This window comes from Schistocerca nitens, chromosome 2 (assembly GCF_023898315.1).
Source record: "Schistocerca nitens isolate TAMUIC-IGC-003100 chromosome 2, iqSchNite1.1, whole genome shotgun sequence".
NCBI lineage: Eukaryota > Metazoa > Arthropoda > Insecta > Orthoptera > Acrididae > Schistocerca > Schistocerca nitens.
The window spans coordinates 962,726,866-962,746,697 of record NC_064615.1 but is presented as its reverse complement, the minus strand read 5'-3'; the positions used below and the strand labels follow the sequence as shown (position 1 = coordinate 962,746,697).

The 19,832-nt window shown below is 39.8% G+C and overlaps 1 protein-coding gene across 9 annotated transcripts in view; it reads left to right on the top strand.

The window, feature by feature from the left end:
• Positions 1-19,832, top strand: part of LOC126237282 (stress-activated protein kinase JNK) — a 1,031,804-nt gene that overhangs the window by 985,649 nt on the left and 26,323 nt on the right. For all 9 annotated transcript variants that reach the window (XM_049947220.1, XM_049947222.1, XM_049947219.1 and 6 more), the window contains one exon: positions 7,913-8,037. In XM_049947220.1, the coding sequence (XP_049803177.1) occupies positions 7,913-8,037 (125 nt within the window). The remainder of the gene's footprint in view (positions 1-7,912; positions 8,038-19,832) is intronic.

Sequence of the window (19,832 nt, the reverse complement as noted above, 5' to 3'; positions counted from 1 at the left end):
AGTTTTGTTTGGCCTGAAGTGTTAGATATTGACTCTATAACTGAAGAACAAATAACCTTAGTTCTGACTGCACTAGATGTTCTGAAACAAGGATTTAGGTTTAAGATGGATGACATTGAAGGTATTGTTCTCAACTAAATTTGGAGCTATGTGTGGATACTTCATTCTAGTACCTTTTATTATATTTATAATTTTGATGCTGGATCTCACTGTCTGATTTATGAACTGAACTGGGTCTTTTCTTTTATGAGACTTAATAAACATGTAAAGAAACGTTTGATCAAGCAGTGTATCTACTTCTGTGTGGTCAGGGCTTCATTGTGTTTTTGATATATTGACCACAGATAGAATGGTAGTTGTCGGTCATGATGGAAGTATAGGTCGGTCAATGTATCCCCAAATACATGCTAACTTCGACCATATGCCTTTCTTTCCATTACTTCCTCCATATTTTTATAAAATCTATTGCACTAATTAGTAAGTAAAATCTTGGCATTGTTGGCTGAAAGCTTGTTTTGTGACAGTCTTTTTGTTGTGCCTATCTGCGACCCAACATCTCAGCTATATGGTGAGTAGCAACTATCCTTTTCGTAATATAATTGGTATGTAATCATTTCATGCAATCTTCCATGTTCACTACTATAAATATCACAGAAGTCATGATAATCACATTTGAATGTTCTGTTCTGTAAAAGAAAAAGTTTAACAGATTGATTTGTGTATGTAATATTCTTACCTGTGCTCCCCCCCCCCCCCCCCTTTTTTTATTTTTTTTATTTGCAGACCTTGATATAATCATGTGACTTTGGAATTAAGAGAAATCAATCGAAGCTAGAATAATGACTTGTAAACATAAACCAAGGAAGTCATTTACATTACTTTACATGATAACTGAGCACTTTCATTACTTTTAACTGCAAAGTAAAAAAAATGAAAAATTTCATTAATCATAATGTATATATGCTACAACTACGGTGACAGAAAAAAACAGATGTAATGAGAAAAAGAAGACTGATATTTTTTAGACATTTATTTTGAATGGAAGACAGAAAATTAACTAAAAAGATCTTCAAATATTTGTAGAATAAAAAGTCAAGAAGAACTTGGATCCATGAAGGAAGAAAATATTTAGAAAAATACAATATAAAAGTTGAAGAAACAGCTGACAGAAAAGCATTTACGGAACAATTACTGCATATGCAAGGATTCTATCATGGAGAATGAAAAAAATAAATTGGTGTCAAGTTGTCAGAACACAGAAAGAAAAAACATAGTGAACAGGTGAAAGAGTATTGGAAGAAAAGAAAAGAACAAATATGTCGTTGATTTTTTAGAAGTAATATGCCATGATGTTTTCCAGACCTTTCAGACGTCAAATATTGGTGATAGACTGCAACATAATCCAAGGTCCAAAACCATTGGGAACACGTGTCTCAGGGCAGGTTTCAGACGGAGTCAGCAAATGGACAGTGGTACATGTAAATAGTCAGAGGGTATCCTTTGATGTCTTGCTGGAAGTAATATACTGTTTCATAAACTGCTAGTAGCCCTTGATTATTCCTAACCACTTACATTGCAAACGTGAGAGCTTGAGTGAGAAAAATTGGCATTACTCCTTTGTTGGCCCATCAGGGAGTAAAATGATGACGATGATGATGATGATGATGATGATGAGGATGATGATATTGGTTTAAGAATCATGAAAGATGGTTGTATACATGGAGGACAGTTGGAGACACCAGAAGGTTTTGAATGTATGGTAATTTCAAAACCAGGTCTTAAACTGAAAATGATTTTAAGAGGTGGGTGTGTATTCTGGCCATAATTGATTTCTTAGGAACTGCAGATTAAAACCACAGAAATTTCGGAAAGGTAGAGAATAGAAGTGGTCGGTCCTGAACAAGTTTAAAAAAAAGTTGTTGAGGGTTTCAAAGGGAGCATTAGATGAAGAAGATTGACTGGCACATGGGAAAGAAATAAAGTATAAGACAAATAGTTAGCTTTGAGCAATGAAATAATGGAGGCCACAGATGATCAAATAGGCGAGAAGTCAAGGCCCAGTAAAAATCCTTAGATAACACGTGAGGTATTAGATTTAATTGACGAAAGAGAAAATAAAAAAAAATGATGCAGGCAGGAGGGAATACAAACATTTATAAAATGCCTAAGCAGGAAAGCACAAAATGCCTAAGCAGATCTGGCTAGGGACAATTGCGAGGCTGTAAAAGCACTCTTGAGTTGAGAAAAGTGGAGTTACAGACACCTTTGGAGAAAAGAGAAGCTACCACATAAATATCAAGAGCTCACTAAACAAAGAACAGAAAGCTACAAGATGTAATAACATACAGGAAGATAGTACAAGGGAATGCACTCAACAACGATATTATAGAAATGGAAGAGGAAAGAAAATAAGATGAGAAATAAGATAGTTGAAGAAGTGCTGCTGCTTGCAGTGTGTTTCAGTTACCTGAGACTGCAGTCGTGTGTGAGTTGCACTCGTGTGTGTGTGTGTGTGTGTGTGTGTGTGTGTGTGTGTGTGTGTGTGTGTACACGCGCGCACGCGTGTTTTGTTGTGCCTATCGGCAACTCAGCATCTCTGCTATATGGTGAGTGGCAACTTTCCTTCTCATAATATTGTTACATTCCATCCTGGATTTTCTATTGTTTGATAGTGCAAGAAGAATTCAACAGAGCATTTACAGGCCTTAGTTGAAACAAAGCTCTTGTAGTAGATGACATTCCCACAGAATTATTGAGGTACTTGGGAAAGCAAGCCGTATTAAACTATTTCCCCTGGTTTTCAAGATACACTGAAGTGCCAAAGGAAATTGTATTGGCATGTGTGTTCAAATACAGAGATATGTAAACACGGAGAATACAATGCTGTGGTCAGCAATGACTATATAAAACAAAAAGTATCTGGTGTAGTTGTTAGATTGGTTACTGCTGCTACAATGGCAGGTTATCAAGATTTAAGTGAGTTTGAACATGGTGTTATAGTTGGCGCACGAGCAATAGAACACATCACCTCCGAGGTAGCGATGAAGTGGGGATTTTTCCATACGACCATTTCACAAGTGTACCATGATTATCAGGAATCTGGAAAAAGGCCCATCAAAACTGACATTGGACTGTTGATGACTGGAAACATGTTGTATGGTCAGATGAGTCTCGTTTCAAATTGTATCAAGCGGATGGACGTTATGGGTATGGAGACAACCTCATGAATCCATGGACCCTGCCTGTCAGCAGGGGACTGTTTAATCTGGTGGAAGCTCTGTAATGGTGTGGGGCACGTGCAGTAGGAATGATATAGGACCCCCCCCCCCCATATGTCTACATACAACTCTAACAGGTGACACTTACGTAAGCATCCTGTCTCATCACCTGTGTCCATCCATGTCCATTTTGCATTCCGATGGACTTGGGCAATTCCAGCAGGACAATGTGATGCCCCACACATCCAGAAGTGTTACAGAATGGCTCCAGGAACATTCTTCTGAGTTAAACATTTCCACTGGCCACCAAACTCCCCAGACATGAACATTATTGATCATATGTGGGATGTCTTTCAGCGTGCTGTTCAGAAGATATCTCCACCCCCTCGTATTTATGGACAGCCCCGCAGGATTCATGGTGTCATTTCCCTCCCACACTACTTCAGGTACTAATTGAGTCCATGCCATGTCATGTTGTGGCACTTCTGCGTGCTTACATTACTGTACATGTGTAAATCTTCAGTGTATGATGCCCTGGGAAACCCACAGCTCGCATGACAGATTTACTGGCTGTTTGCCACCACTTCCACTGCAAGACAGCTATGCACACTTCCCCCGAGTGTTACATGTACGTCTGTGTTAGTCTGGAGCTTCTCCTGCCTGTATGTCACTGGGCCCAGTCCACACGACAGTAACAATATGCATGTGCCACTTATACTGTGTGATTGAGTGTGCAGATGTTTTCTTTTGAATTTTTTGTTAAATTTCTGTTTACTGTGGTATACACAAAGAATCAACAATGTCTCTTGTATTGAACTGTGCAAAAACAGAATCTTAGGTGGAATGTCGGCTTGCATTAATACAAAATTTCCCGTTGTGCTCTTTCCCAATGACTCAATGATACATACATTAGTGAAGAAATTTCAAGAGATTGGATCCATGTTAAACAAATGTAGGTGTAGAGAACCTAGTGATTTAACTGAAAGTAATTAGACAAGGTAGGAGATGCCTCAGAAATAAGTTTAGCACTTCAGACTAGCATTGTGTCAGTGCTGTCTATTCGCAGAGCTGCACACAAACTCAAACTGAAACTACACAAAATAATGGTAGTGCATCAGCTGACTAGCTCAGATACTGTTGCTTGACTTAATTATTGTAACTGGCTGTTAAGCTGTGTGTGTGATGGGGAGGTTGAGCCCAAAATACTGTTTTTTTTTTTTTCTGATGAAGCATGTTGGCATTTGTGAGGGAACGTAAATTCGCAGAACTGTTTCATCAGTTACATCAAGAGCCTCTGCATGGTGTGAAAACATAACTGTGCAATTAGTGTAAGACAAATCAATGAATCTATCTTTTTCCATGAAACAATAACTTCTGACAGGTATGTGAACAATATACACGCCATTCTTTTTTTATAAGAGAACTAACACCTAATGAAAAGACCTGTGCTTATTTTATGCAGGACAATGCAGGACCACACAGTACTAATGTTTCTGTGTAATGCAAAGTGTGTTTGATGATGGATAGTTGACTGGCCTTTTCATTCTCCAGATCTAAATCCATTTGATATTCAATGTTCCATACCTCAGTCACTAAAAATGGAACCCTAATTGGACACGTCTGTCTGTCTGTCTGTCTGTCTGTCCAGCTGTTCAAAACCATTTTTCTCAGGAATGGATAGATGTATCAAATCGAAATTTATATCGCGTTCATATGCCTATGGTCCCAAGGCTGTCTAATAGACATTTCCTTCCAAGCCAATGCAATCAAAAGATACAACCATTTATGTCACATATTTTAATACTCATAGACCCAATCATTGACCTAGAATCATGATATTTGGCAAGAAGTAAGGTTTCACAGCAAAAGTAGAGGAAGATATCAGAAAATTGTTGATTTTTAATTATATAACATGAAAAAAATATTTATTGTGTCATTTGTTATCAGACTTCAGACTTGAAATTAAAATATTCTCAAAAGTCTTGGAATCCCTGAGGCCAATAACTTGCTAACATCAGTGCTGATAACAGGCAAAATCATAAAGATTCTCAGTGCATGAATTCTGCTCACATCTGGCCAATTTTTATCTTTGGGTAACGTCAAAAGCTAAGCATCAACTAAACTCTTAGTTAAGACAATATAAAATTGTCACGAAGAACCCACAGTTGAATCAGCTAAAATGATTAAAAGATAATATCAATGCAGACAATCCCTTTACACTTGAAGAGCTAGAATACGGGGTTTGACTTACCATTTCCCAAATTTTGGCAGCTTAAATTCATCATGTGTTTAACAATGTGTTCAGAAGTTGTGAGACAGCTCTTGAAACAGGTCATCATTGTGAGCTCCTGCTTCAAATTAAAGTATGCTTAATTTAGTCCATTTGCATAATTGTTAATGCTCAAGTCAGAGTAAGTCCATGCAGCTGTTTTTCTGCAGATACAGGGGCAACAGCTGGTAAACCTGCTGTCAGAGTTGTTGGCTTGCCCCAGGTGTCATACATGGAACACCATGTATATGAAGGAGGTGAAATACCCTCAGACTTAGGTATGAGTGTAATAATACTTTTTCCAAGGAAGGCAGGAGATGAAAGATGTGAATATCACCAAACCATAAGTCTGATAATACACAACTGCAAAATACTGGCAAGAATTATTTACTGAAGAATGGAAAAAGTGGTAGAAGTCAATCTAGTTGAATATTACTGTGGGTTACAGAGAAATGTAGGAATACGCTAGGCAATATTAATCCTACAACCTTTTTTAGGTTGAAGAGAGGCAAACATACATTTATAGCACTTGTATACTTGGAGAAAGCTTTCAAAAAATGATGACTGGAATACATTCTGTGAAATTTTGAAGATAGCAGGATGCAGAAGATTATCTAAAATTAATACAAATCCAGTCTGCAGTTATTGGCATTTAAGGACATGAAAGGGAAGAAGTGGTTGGCACGGAAGCGAGACATAGGTGTAATCTGTCCCCTGCATTGTTCAGTCCATATACTGGGCAAGTCATGAAGAAAACCAAAGAGAAATTTGGAAATGAGTAAAAGTTCAGAGTGAATAAATAAAATCTTCAATGGTTGCTGATTACATTCTAATTTCGGTAGAGGTGGCTTGGAAGTGCAGTCAAATGGAATGGATGCATCTTGGCAAGAAGGTTTAAGATAAACATCAACAGGAGTAAAACATGTTTAATAGAATTCAGTTGAATTAAGTCAGTTGATACTGAGGGAATTAGATTAAGATAGGAGGGAGACCAAGAGATGAATACACTAAGCAGATTCAGAAGGATGTAGGTTGCAGTAGGTACTGGGAGATGAAGCAGCTTGCACAGGATAGAGTAGCATGGAGAGCTGCATCAAACCAGTCTCAGGACTGAAGACCACAACAACAGGAGACTCTAAAAATAGTATACGAGCTTTGCTAATTGGGTACCAAAATAAATTATGGTGGTCAAAGTAGAGAGAATTATAAAATAAGTGGTGTGCAATGTTGTACAAAAGTGTAAAGCGGAGGGTGAAAATTGGGAGGACCACAACTTAAATTTAGTAAGCACGTTTGAATGTATGTAGATTGCTGTAGTTGTGCGAAGATGAAGAGACTTGCAAAGCATAAATTAACATGGAGAGCTGCATGACACCTGTCTTTAGACTGGAGACTTAAACATAATTTACATCTGCATCTACATAATAATAATTTGTTGTTGTTGCACAAAATATTCTGGCATAGGCCATATATTTAATTGAAATTAAAACAGAAATTGTAATATCAGCCTATAGTCAGATGAGGGGGAAATCAGGCATCCTTAACTTTTAGGACACAAGGAAAAAATCAAATGCCATAATTTTTCTCAGTGATTTTGAATTAGTAACACTTTATCAGAGGCAAACAAGGAAGGCCTGACAGCTTGTTTCATCAGCTTCTGAATGAGTGAGCTGTTGGATAGTATGATAGTTAGAAATAGTATGTATTTTTGTGTTCTATTCGTGACTACTCTCTACTCTGTTTATCATGCTTATGTATTTCTGTCGAATAAGAAAAGCAATACTGTAGAAACAGAAAATGTAGTGGGACATGTTGTGTAAGCTAGTGTAGCTTCAGAGCTTCGGGTGAAGTTACTTTGCCTTAATACAGTAATATCCAGTATGCCAGGACATAGGACCATGGAATATTTCCTCTATTTGTTAGTGTGGCCATTTTAATCAATATGTACATAAATTATTGATTTTTTTTTTCAGATAACAAATGAACAATCTTTTTGAAAGCTGTATTGGTGTAAATCCTTGTTAATCCAGATGTGTTGCATTATATGTAAGAAGTAGCTTCAATAGAAATGAGTTATTTATTTTTCACATTTCCCATTAATGTTCACAGTTCTTTCTTGTGTAGGCATTATAGTGATTGTACAGAGCAGCTGGCTCTGCTTTTGCAACAAATGCCCTCAATGTCAGTGTGGTATTAACTGTATTCATCCTCCTGTTTGTTTCCTCCAGCTCTTTCATTTCTTAGTGGGAGGAAGAAACCTGCAATTCTAACTGCAGGTATACTGACATCCTCAATTTTTTTTATCTGCTTACCACTAGCTTAATAAGTGTTTTTCTCATAGTAAGATAGCCTAACTTATGAACAGTGTAATTTGATGCCCTATTTATTCATTGTTTTTAGTTTCGTATTTTCTGTTTAATTACAGCAAGTCAAGCTCGGGATTTGCTGTCAGGCATGCTTGTAATTGACCCTGAAAAGCGGATATCAGTTGATGAAGCTCTTTTACACCCATATATCAATGTGTGGTATGATGAAGGAGAAGTAAATGCTGTAAGTATTGAATACTTACTATCATGAATGTATAAGTGCAGTCCTGTGTCACATATTTAATGAGTCCCTACGTCAAGGCACTGTCCCCCTTTTATTAAAATATGAATATGTGAAATCACTGCCGGCCGGTGTGGCCGTGCGGTTTAGACGCTTCAGTCTGGAACCGCGTGACCGCTACGGTCGCAGGTTCGAATCCTGCCTCTGGCATGGATGTGTGTGATGTCGTTAGGTTAGTTAGGTTTAATTAGTTCTACGTTCTAGGCGACTGATGACCTCAGAAGTTAAGTCGCATAGTGCTCAGAACCATTTTTTTTTGTGAAATCACTTTCAAGAAAAGGCAAAAAAACTGATGTAAAAAAAAAAAAATACTGTCCAGGCTTATTTTTGATTGCCTGCACAGCCACAAAATTCTCAACAAATGTCAGTTTAGTTTCTGGCAAGGCGTATTTATAGATGACGTTATTTTGTCCTTCTCCAATAAAATTGTGCAGTCTTGTAACAACCACTTGGCAGAGGTTGGTATCCTATGTGACCTGCTAAATAAAACAGTTCTGTGAGTTAAATGGAATAATTGGAATAGGGATTAAGTCTCATGTAATGGATAGGAAGCAGAGTGGAACAATTACTGGTTGTAATTTTGTTCCAGCTTCATTTAGTGGGGCTATGAAGGTCAATGCTGGGTTCCATGCTGTTTCTTATACAATTAAGCCAACCACTTGAATTTTTGTGAGAAAGTGGTTGTCTGGAGGGTATGGCCTTCTTAAATGGTGATCAAGGTAAAATGTGATGCTGGATGTAATCATTCAAACACAGTTAATGACAACAGCTGATACATTGAAAAACAAGTTCTTATAATGTTTTAATAACTGTAATAACAATACAGTATGTATCTAATTATCATCTGCACACACTTTTTCATACATTTGTTTACAGTTAAAGTATACTATTCCCTTTCCCACCTCTTATAGTAAGTACATCAGTTTTTGGTTGGAAAGCTCAGATGCAAGGGACTTGTGTGTAGCAATATCCTCTAAGGCATTGCCTAATGGGATTGCCTCTATTGGAATTGTGTCATCTTCGGTTTGGTTGTCACTACACTGAGGATCTGGGTTCATTTCTGTGACAACATGTTACCAATTATCACCACAATTGAAGCAGTCAATTTCTCCATTCACTGTAGAAATGTACAGTTAAGTTTTGGCGGCTTCGCACATGTGATTGAGAATGTTTATTGATTCATCACTACTTTCTACAGCGTCCATGTATTGTGAAGCTTGAAAACCAGAATTAATGAACCATTTTCTAATTGTCATTTTCCACTCCATTGCACTCACTTTTAATCCAGCTGACATCACCTAAGGTCACAGACTTAGGTAGATCATGCACAGATGTGGCATTTTCGATTTTTGCAACTAGGAATGCAGAAGCTTCTTTCAATAATGTAATTTAAAAGACCAGATCACTCTTTGGTTAAGAGGCTGAACACACAATGTTGTATTGGCAGGCAAAAAAAATTGTTTCCACATTTGATAATTTTTTGCTGCAGTGACACGATGCATTATCATGAAAACTATTTTTTGATGTTTATGAAGGCTCATTTTTTAATTTACATTCTTCAGTCAAGAATGAAAAATGTCACCCAGCATTTGTGCATTTTTAGCCAAGAAAAAGCAAGCACCATGGATGATTTCTTCCTTTTCACTGCAGAGGTTAGCATGAAGACCGATCGTTAACCTTTGTTTCGCCATTTTTGCCTCCTTTGCACTGATCACCCTTAACAGTTAGTGTTTTGTCTGGAATAGCTTTAAAAAAATAGACCACTTTCATCCATGTTGTAAATGTAACTATCTCAACAGCAACTTGTAATTACAGTATATCCCAACTTCCAATCAGAACATTGTCAAATGGTTGACTCCATCTTTTCTTTGAATTTTCGTTGTCGTTTCATTCACATTCTTAACATACACTTTGCAATTTGCAATTGTATTCTGTATTTGACTTTTTCCACAGGTAAACTCACTCACTAACTGATGCTGAGATTTTCCTTTTTCACTCTCTCTAGTAACAGAAATTTGCTGTTCTAGTGAAAGAACAAGTTTTCTTTTATTTGAGGTAGCCATAACTGTTCACTACAGAGGAAAAATCAGAACTGTTTGCTATTAGAAGTACAAATTACTATGAAATTTTAGACTGTTTTGTCACATTGTCAACAAGAAACCTTACAGTGATACAGCATTGTAATTCTCCCTTATATGATTGTTTTTGGTTGCATTAAAGGGAGGGCGTTGTCAGTTAAAGAGTGGTGTTTGGTCCAGAAAAGTAGTGGTGATCTCAAAGGGGATAAAGATGCATTGATCTTATGGTAGTTTATTTCAATTCCTTAAAAATATGGTTGTTTAGAGAGGGGGTCGGCTTAAAGGAGTGGTCTTCTTGAGAAGTTCCATTGTATTTATAAATGTCCTCCCACTCTGTTACACTACAGTGGGTAATTTCACCTTCTTTGCAGATAATACTTCTCTTCCAGTGGATAAAAAATAGCAGAATACCTGTAAACATCTTCCTCAACTGGTTTAGCTGCAGTGGAGTCACTCTGGATGTCAAATAACTCCCGATGTCCAATTGCATGTCATACAGAAAGAACACAAGGAAATAAATGTAAAGAATAAGAAATTCATCAGGTGGACTCTGCTAGGTTCTTGGGTTTGTGCATTGGTAGCAAATTGAATTGATCCTGCCATGTCCCAGATCTAGCAAGAAGACATAATTCTGCAAACTTTTGCTTCTGCACAATTGCGTCATTTGTACATAAGGAAGCCATCAGAGCAGCTTACTTTCAATATTTCCATATATTGTTGTCTTCAAGCATAACCTTTTAGAGGAAGCCATTGGCAATTTCTTTTTTCCTCAGAAAAAAGTTACATGCATTATGAATTGTGTTCATCTGATGATACATTCTTGCAGGAATCTGTTCTGTGAACTACAGACTTTTACATTAAAATTTCATACACCTTTTCCCTTGAGTGTTTCGTAAATGAAACCTTCTCACTTTCCATATCATTGCCATAGTACAAGATCAAAATTCATTCTAGTCATTTAATGAATTTTTTTAGCATAAGTGAACAAACAAATACGTCGTTCTTTTCTAAAACTGGTTTGTCCCATTAGTGTAAGCATTAATATAAATTATGTTTTGACAGAGATGATGATATACTGATTTTCAAATATTGAGATATGCATATCTCATAGTGAATGCATAAATATTAATTCTGGAATACTTTACGATTAAGGAGACCATTCACCGAAAAGGAAAAATGTTGAGTTTGCGACAGACACTTACAAAAGAAAGGGAACATGCTAGCTTTTGGAGTTATTCTGTGATGAGTTAGAGCAAAAACACGCACACACACACACACACACACACACACACACACACACACACATTCTCAATCACTTGCCTACGGCCCTACATGGGGTGCCGACTACACTAACAGTGCCAGTATTATTTTTCAGCAGTCGGGCAGTTTGTGGTGTGGATAGTGCCAGTTGAGATGGTCAGAGGGAGGTGGGTGGCAGGGAGATGGACTGGGGGTGGGTGGCTAGTGCCTCAGAGGAAGGTGGCTGATTTGCTGGCTAGGGACATGGGAGGAAGGGGTAAGAGGTATATGGGCTGGCATGATTAAAGTGGCTGGTGGGAAGTGCCATATGCTGGAGGTGATGTGGGAATGTGCATTGGGAGGAGCGATAGGACAAAGGAAGGAGAAATTGCTGGGTGGAGGATGTGGAGACAGTGAGTTACCTAAGACAGAGGCCACAATGATTCCAGGAGTGGAGGATGTGTTGCAAGGACAACTCCCACCTGTGCAGTTCAAAGAAGTGCTGGTGGTGATGGGAAGAATACAGATGACTTGCCCTGTGAAGCAACCGCTGCAGTTGAGCATGTTGTGCTCAGCTGCATGTTATGCCTTCAGTTGGTCAACCTAGTTCTTGCAACAGTAAGGTGGTGACCATTCATCCTGGTGGACAGCTAGTTGATAGCCAGTCCAACATAAAAGACTATGCAGTGTTTGCAGTGGAATTTATGTATGGCATGCCTGCATTCACAGGTGGCCTGGCCTATGATGGGGTAAGTTAAGCCTGTGACAGGACTGTAGTAGGAGATGATGGCTGGGTGAATTGGGCAGATCTTACACCTTGGTCCATAGTGATTCCTTCGGCAAGGGATTGGGAATGGAATAGGCATAGGGATGGACAAGGATGCTGTGTAGGTAGGGTGGGTGATGGAACACTACTTCAGGATGGATAGGAAGGGTCTTGGGTGGGATGTCCCTCATTTCAGTGGATAATGAGTGATATTTGCATTTGAAGCCCTGGTGAAGAATAAGGTTCAGTTGCTCTACTCCAGAGTGATGTGGGGGCACTCTTTTGTTTTGATTCTTGGAAGTGGTGGGAGAATTAGATGGGAGCGGGTTGTGAGAAAGTGGCGTGCAAAACCTGTTTGTGGACTTTGTGTGTGTGTGTGTGTGGGGGGGGGGGGGGGGTGTATTGCTGTCTGTGAAGGCCTTTGTGAGACTTTCAGGTAACTGAGCAGGGGAATTCTTGTCACTGCAGATACATCACCTGTGGGTGGCTACAACGTATGTGAGGGACTTTTTGTGTGGTAGGGATGGCAGCAGTCAAAATTCAGGTACTGTTGGTGGTTAGTGGTTTTAATGTGGGCAGAGGTGTGCATTGAGCCATCAGGGAGGTGTGGAGGTCAATGTCCAGGAAGATGGCACTGTGAGTAGAGGAGAACCAGGTGAAGCAGTAGTGAGACATGTTGTGTTTGTGAAGGAAAGCAGGTGTGTTGTATTGGCTTTGAGTCCATGTCGTGAAGATATCATTAGTGAACCTGAACCATATCTGTGATTTGGGGTTTTTGCAGGTTAGGAAGGTTTCCTCTAGAAGACCCATAAACTGATTGGCACAGGAGGGTGCAGTATTGGTGCTGTGCCATGGATTTGTTTGTACACCTTCTCTTCAAAGGAAAAGTAATTGTGGGTCAGGATGTAGTTGGTAAGGCGTGTAAGGAATTAAGTGTCACATTTGGGGTCTGAAGGACATTGAGAGATATAGTGTTCGATTGTGGCAAGAAATGAGCAGAAGGGATGTTGATGTATTAGAAGATGGCATCAACGGTGATGAGTGGGGATTGAGAAGGTAAAACGGAGGGGATGTTGGATGATCGGTGAAGGAAATGGTTGGTATCTTTGATGCAAAAGGTTAGGTTTTGGGCAGTGGTTGAAAGTGTTGGACAACATGAGCCAAAATATTTCCAGTTGGAGCACAATAACCAGTGTGGATGATGTATCAGCAGTGACAAGAACTTGCCTGGCCAGTATACTGGAGGCCTCACAAAGGCCTTCACAGACAGGCACTACCTTCAAACCTAGTTCACAAACAGATTTTGCATGCTATATTCTCACCCTCATCCCCCCCTCCCCGCAATTCCTCCCACCACCCCCAAGAAATGAAACAAAACACTGCCCCTTCATCATCCTGGACAGGAACGAATCAACCATATCCTTCACCAGAGTTTTGATTATCTCTCATCCTCCATCAAAATGATTGACATTCTACCCAAGATCATTCTCAAACCTCCTAAAGTGGTGTTCCATCACCCACCCAATCTACACAACATCCTAGTCTATGCATATGCCACTTCCTTTCCCAATCACTTGCTGCAGGAATCATGATGGACCAAGGTGCAAGACCTGCCCAATCCACCCTCCCAACACATCCTACTTGCGCCCTGGTATAGGCTTATCCTGCCTCAACATAGGCCCAGGCCACCTGTGAATACACCCATGTCACATACAAACTCTGCTGCAAACACTGCATAGCCTTTTATGTTGGTCTGGCTACCAATCAGCTGTCCATCAGAATAAATGGACATCACCGTACTGTTATCAAGAAAAAAGTCACTCACTCACTGGCACAACATGCAGCTGAGCACAGGAAGCTCAATTTCAATGGCTTTGTGACAACCAGAGCCAGCTGTATCCTTCCTTCCGCTGCCAGCTTCTCTGAACTACACACCAGCTTCTCTGAACTACACAGATGTCCTAGCAATGCATTGTCCACTCCCATTATCATGCTGGCCTCAGTCTCGGGTATCCCGCTTTCTCCACAACCTCCATCCTACAGTTTCCTCTTCCTTTCACGTTGCATTCAGCATGTATGCCTCCCACTCGCTGCTACAATCATGCCAGCCCATATGCCTGGAGGCACTAGCCTCCCTCCCCCCCCCCTCCCCCACCTTGTCTCACAAAAGCCTTCTCCCTCCTTTCCACTTCCCACATCCGACACTAGCACCATCACAACCAGACTATCTGCCAAAAAATTACATTGGCACTGTTAGTCTATCTGACACCCACGTAGGGGCATAGGTGTGTGTGTGTGTGTGTGTGTGTGTGTGTTTTACTCCATCTCATCCAAGGCTAACACTGAAAGCTAGCAAGTCTTCTTTCTTTTGTATGCGCCTATTGACAACTCTACATTTCTACTTTTCAGTGAGTGGTCTCCCTAATCCCAAAATATTTTCATTCCGCAAGAACTTCCCTATAATATTAATTCTGATGTATTTGTTGTATTATGTAGAACTACCTATTTATTTTCATGTATTTTGATGTACCATTAGTTGACATGAGTGCTACTGTGAATCTACCATGTGCTGAAGTGTTGAAAGTCATGGAATAGCAATATGCACTTATACGTCTGCTTGTGTCTGTATATGTGTGGATGGATATGTGTGTGTGGATATGTGTGTGTGTGCGAATGTATACCTGTCCTTTTTTCCCCCTAAGGTAAGTCTTTCCGCTCCCGGGATTGGAATGACTCCTTACCCTCTCCCTTGAAACCCACATCCTTTCGTCTTTCCCTCTCCTTCCCTCTTTCCTGATGAGGCAACAGTTTGTTGCGAAAGCTTGAATTTTGTGTGTGTGTTTGTGTTTGTTTGTGTGTCTATCGACCTGCCAGCACTTTCGTTCGGTAAGTCACATCATCTTTGTTTTTAGATATATTTTTCCCACGTGGAATGTTTCCCTCTATTATATTGACAATAGTATTGCATACACAAGATGTAGAAGGGCAATGAATTGGTGGAGCTGTCATTTGTACTCAAGTGATTCATGTAATAAGCTTCCTGATGTGTGTATGGCCACATAACAGGAATTAACAGACTTTAAACACAGTCCGGTAGTTGGAGCTAGATGCTTGGGACATTCCATTATGGGAAGTGTTAGGGAATTCAATATCTGTGATCCACAGTGTCAAGAGAGTGGTGAGAATACTAAATTTCAGGCATTACCTCTCACCACAGACCAAGAGCAGGGATGTTTGTGTACAGTTGTCAGTGCTAACAGACAAGCAACACTGTGTAAAATAACCATGGAAATCGATGAGGTATGTACGATGAACGTATCTGTTACGACAGTGTCGTGAAATTTGGTGGTAATGGGCTACAGCAGCAGATGATGGACACAAGTACCTTTGCTAACAGGACAGCGCACTGTGCGACGCCTCTCCTGGGCTTGTGACCGTATTGATTGGACCCTAGATGACTGGAATACCCTGGCCTGGTCAAATGAGTCCTGATTCCAGTTGACAAGATCTGATGGTAGTGTTATAGTATGGTGCACACCGCATACAGCCATCAACCCAGGTTGTCATCAAGGCACAGTGCATGCTGGTGGTGGCTCCAAATGGTGTGTGCTGTGTTTACGTCGCATGGACTTTGTCCTCTACTCCATCTGGACCAGTTGTTGACTGGAAGTGGTTATGTTCAGCTACTTTGAGACATTTGTAGCTGTTCATTGGAATTTGTTCCCAAACAATCATGGATTTTTATGGATGACAATGCATCTTACCACCATGCCAAAATTGTTAGAGATTCTGGACAATTTGATGAATGATTTGGCCACTCAGATCGCCGGCCATGTATCCCATCGAACATTTATGGGACATAATTGAGAGGTCGGTTCATGCACAAAATTCTGCACTGGCAACACTTTCGCAATTATGGATGGCTATAGAGGCAGCATGGCTCACTATTTCTACAGGGGACTTCTACTATGCCAGGCAAAAGGAGGTCAGATACAGTATTAAGAGGTATCCCATTACTTTTGTCACCTCAGTGTATTGTACCTTACAGTATCCATCTTCATAAATTTTATTAAAAAAAATAATGATTTTAATTGGTGTAAGAACAGTGAGCGTTCCATATCTTAGCAACTCTAGTGCTATTAGGTTCAACAGAACTCATAATAAAATATAATAAATCAAAATTACTGAGAAATTATATTATTTAAATTTTTTTTGTTTGACTGATGGTTGTTAGCAGAATCTTCGTGTCTTAAATTGTACAAAAAGAAAAATTATTTGTTGTACAGGGTGTATAAAATGTGTCTCACAAACTATGAGCATTTATTCATGACATCAAAACATTAGAGAAAGTTTGTTAGGAAGGTATGAAAGGGTTTTTAATTTGTGGCATAAAAAATATATATTTACCAAATTCATTTACATTTTAAAAAAATTTCCTAAGTGGTCACCTGCGTCCTTAAGCCTGTGTTGTATACTTCTCTGTACATGGTGGAAAATAAAGTTTGGAAACACTCCCTTGGAATTCAACAATGGGTGTGGGAGTTGAATACACCAAGGATTTTAAATGTTCTCAGGGGAAAACAAAGATACTCGCAAACTGTCCATGTAAAGTGAAGTGGAGCACCATTGTGCATAAACCACATTCCCTGAATGACAGTAAATGAAGCAGTTGTTGTCTGAGAAACTGCAGATGTGTTTGACAGGAAAAACATTGTGGAAGGAAGTAGGGCCAATGAGATGGTCATGAATTATTTGACCCCACATATTGAGACTGCACCTCTGATGATGTCTGTCTTGTCTGACTTCATGAAGGTTTTCATAAACCCAGACATGATTTTTATGATAATTGAAGATCCATCATGAACATCTAGCCTCACCAATAAGTAAGGTACATGCTGAGAACTGCAGACACAGCACACTGCTCAAACATGCATGGGCAAAAAGCTATTCTTGGCTGAAAATCTGCCCCTCTTAGTCCGTGCAGCTATTGAAGGTGATACAGGTACAGATTTTTATGCAGAATGTTCCAGATCATCATGTGATTAATGACTACCCCATTTTGCAGTTGTTCTTGTAAAATTAGGAGTTTCATCCACAATCTGAAGAATTTGTTCCTCGAGCTCAGGCGTTAGTGCATTGTGTAGCCTCCCAGCATCTGCAGCTCTCTTCTAAAAAAAGTCTGTCTTTCACAAGCACTAGTGGAGTTGTACAAACATTTATCCTAAAGATAGCTGCCTCCCAGCATAACATGCAGCATAAATTTGAGGTGGTGTGTCCCCATTGCTATTTGCTAGGTTGTACATGTAGTGCATATCTGTCATTTCAGTCACTGATATGTTGTTGTGATGGAAGTTACTCTGAAACTTCTGTGATGTGCTCTCTACTTCCTTTGAGCTACATCACTACAAACGACTGTGCCAGTGTAGTGGTCTGAAACTGCTACACAAATAAATTAATCCAAGTAAAATAATTCTTATTTATTGTAACTCACAAAATACCTTGACATGAACTGTGGTGCAGACAACAGAAACTTAGTCAATGTCTCATTATCACCCTAGTAATGTCCTACAGAGACGAAGTCCTTAACGGCAATGCAGCACTAGAGCTGTGATGATTCCAGTAGCAAGTCTACTTACTGACATGGCAGATGGCAGCTCTTAATAGTCTACAACACAGGCAGGTAACTCCGTAACTGCAACTGTTGATTGTAGAATCAAACTACACAATGCAACTGCAACTCTCTCTGCAGCTTAGAACATCACGTGAATGGCTACATTGACTCAATGTGTTTGACTGTTGCTGCTAGAGATAAAGAGCTTGCCACTCATTGGCTCTCCTGGCCAAGAGAGTAGGTCCTTCACCGAAGGTGACCTGTGTTGAACATCCACTGTGACTTACTGCTCACTACCTTCCCTTTGGTACAGGAACGTAAACAGCAGGCATAAAAGGATGATCCAACATCCCCCCCCCCTCCCTTCCCTTTGGGAGGGGGGAGGGGAAGGCTCTTCTTTGTTGGTTGTTACCAAGAGTTGTGGACAATGTCCATCTGTGTCCTGGCCTCCGTGATGAAGCTGTTTTTCTCTACATCCAGGCAGAGCCAGTGATTGCCGTGTGCCAGCAATGGTACTGTGTTGAAAATCTCTATTCCCCCACAGGGGAAGATGCGTTGTTGGGACATGTAACTGAAAAAGAGCTACAAGGACTGTAAGACACAGTCAGGTTATAGTGATGTTTTGTCTCCTGGCTGTCCCAACTGAGACACTGACTTGGAGATTATGGTCCTGATTGTGAGCTGCCATTTCTCATAATGGAAGCCTGTAACACCTAAGGTGTCCTGGTGGTGGAGTGCCACCTGGGATAGGAAGGCGGTGCTTCTTTAAGCAGAGAGAAACATGAGAAAAGTGTCCTCTCAAGTGTGCTCAGCAACTAACTTCCACTTTTGATCCTTTGATGTGTGGATGAAGCAGATGATGGCCCTGTTGGTTATGCTGCTGGGGAACTGTATGCCTTGTCATGCAGAAGGAGAAGAAATATTGAACTGCAGTGTGGGTACCATCACGTGTCACAATGGCATGAGGAAGACCTTCCACAGCCAAGATCCGCTGTAATGCCTGGGTTGTGTGAAATGAATCCGGGTTGCCCATCTGTACCACATACAGGTAGTCCAAGTGAGTGTCCAGCAGGACAATCCAGTGTGTTTCCAGGAAAGATCCAACACAATGGAGGTGGAACAAAATCCATGGCTTCGCTAGCTCTGGTCTCCAGGCAAAAAAGAAGGCAGTGGTGCACTGACCCTGTCCACATATGTGGCTTGGATGTGGGCTTTTGAACTGAGAGCCCTGAAACACAGACAATGAAGGAGATCAAGTTCCAAAATATTGAACACTGTATGTGATTGCATCACTTGAGTGTTTTTATACTTGATATGCACTTGACAGTGTCCTTTGTTTTCTTACTCTCTGCTTACTGTAACATTTCAAAGTTCCATGGAAGATGGGCAGTGTTGGAGATCAATTAAAGCATATGGGTAATTCTGTGTCAGTTCAACACACAAAAGTGACGTTTTTAACCTGACCATCTCAGGTTTCTTTCAAATATGGTGCATTCAATGGTCCATAAAGAGATGGAAAACTACAAATTTGTGGAGGTATATGACAGTTGTGAAGAAAGTTACAGGGCTGCAAAAGTTTGGAAATTGTGTGAAATTTACATGTGTCTGTCTCAACATGACTATAATTCTGGTTCTAGTAGAGATACTGCAATGACACTTTTACTGTTGAAAAGCTAATGAGCAAAGCTTTACATTGCTATGCAACATGATGGGTTTCTAAGAATTTTCATATTCGAGGTAATTGACTTTAACCTTTGGCATTGAATATCTCAAAACACCCCATCTTCAATGTTTTTTTGGAAAAATGTATTGTATTGTTCCAGTGTTACTATAAACATAGTAAATGTCAAGATGGCACACTAGAGGTATCATGCCAAAAAAAATTATTTTATCAGCATCAGTACACTATAAAATACAGAAGGTAGCACGTACATATGAAACACAATTTATTAAAATGTACAATTCGTAGGTAATGTTGTACAAAAATATAGTTTATATTATTTAATAGTATTATAAACCACTTAAAGTGTGGCTTGAATGGAAA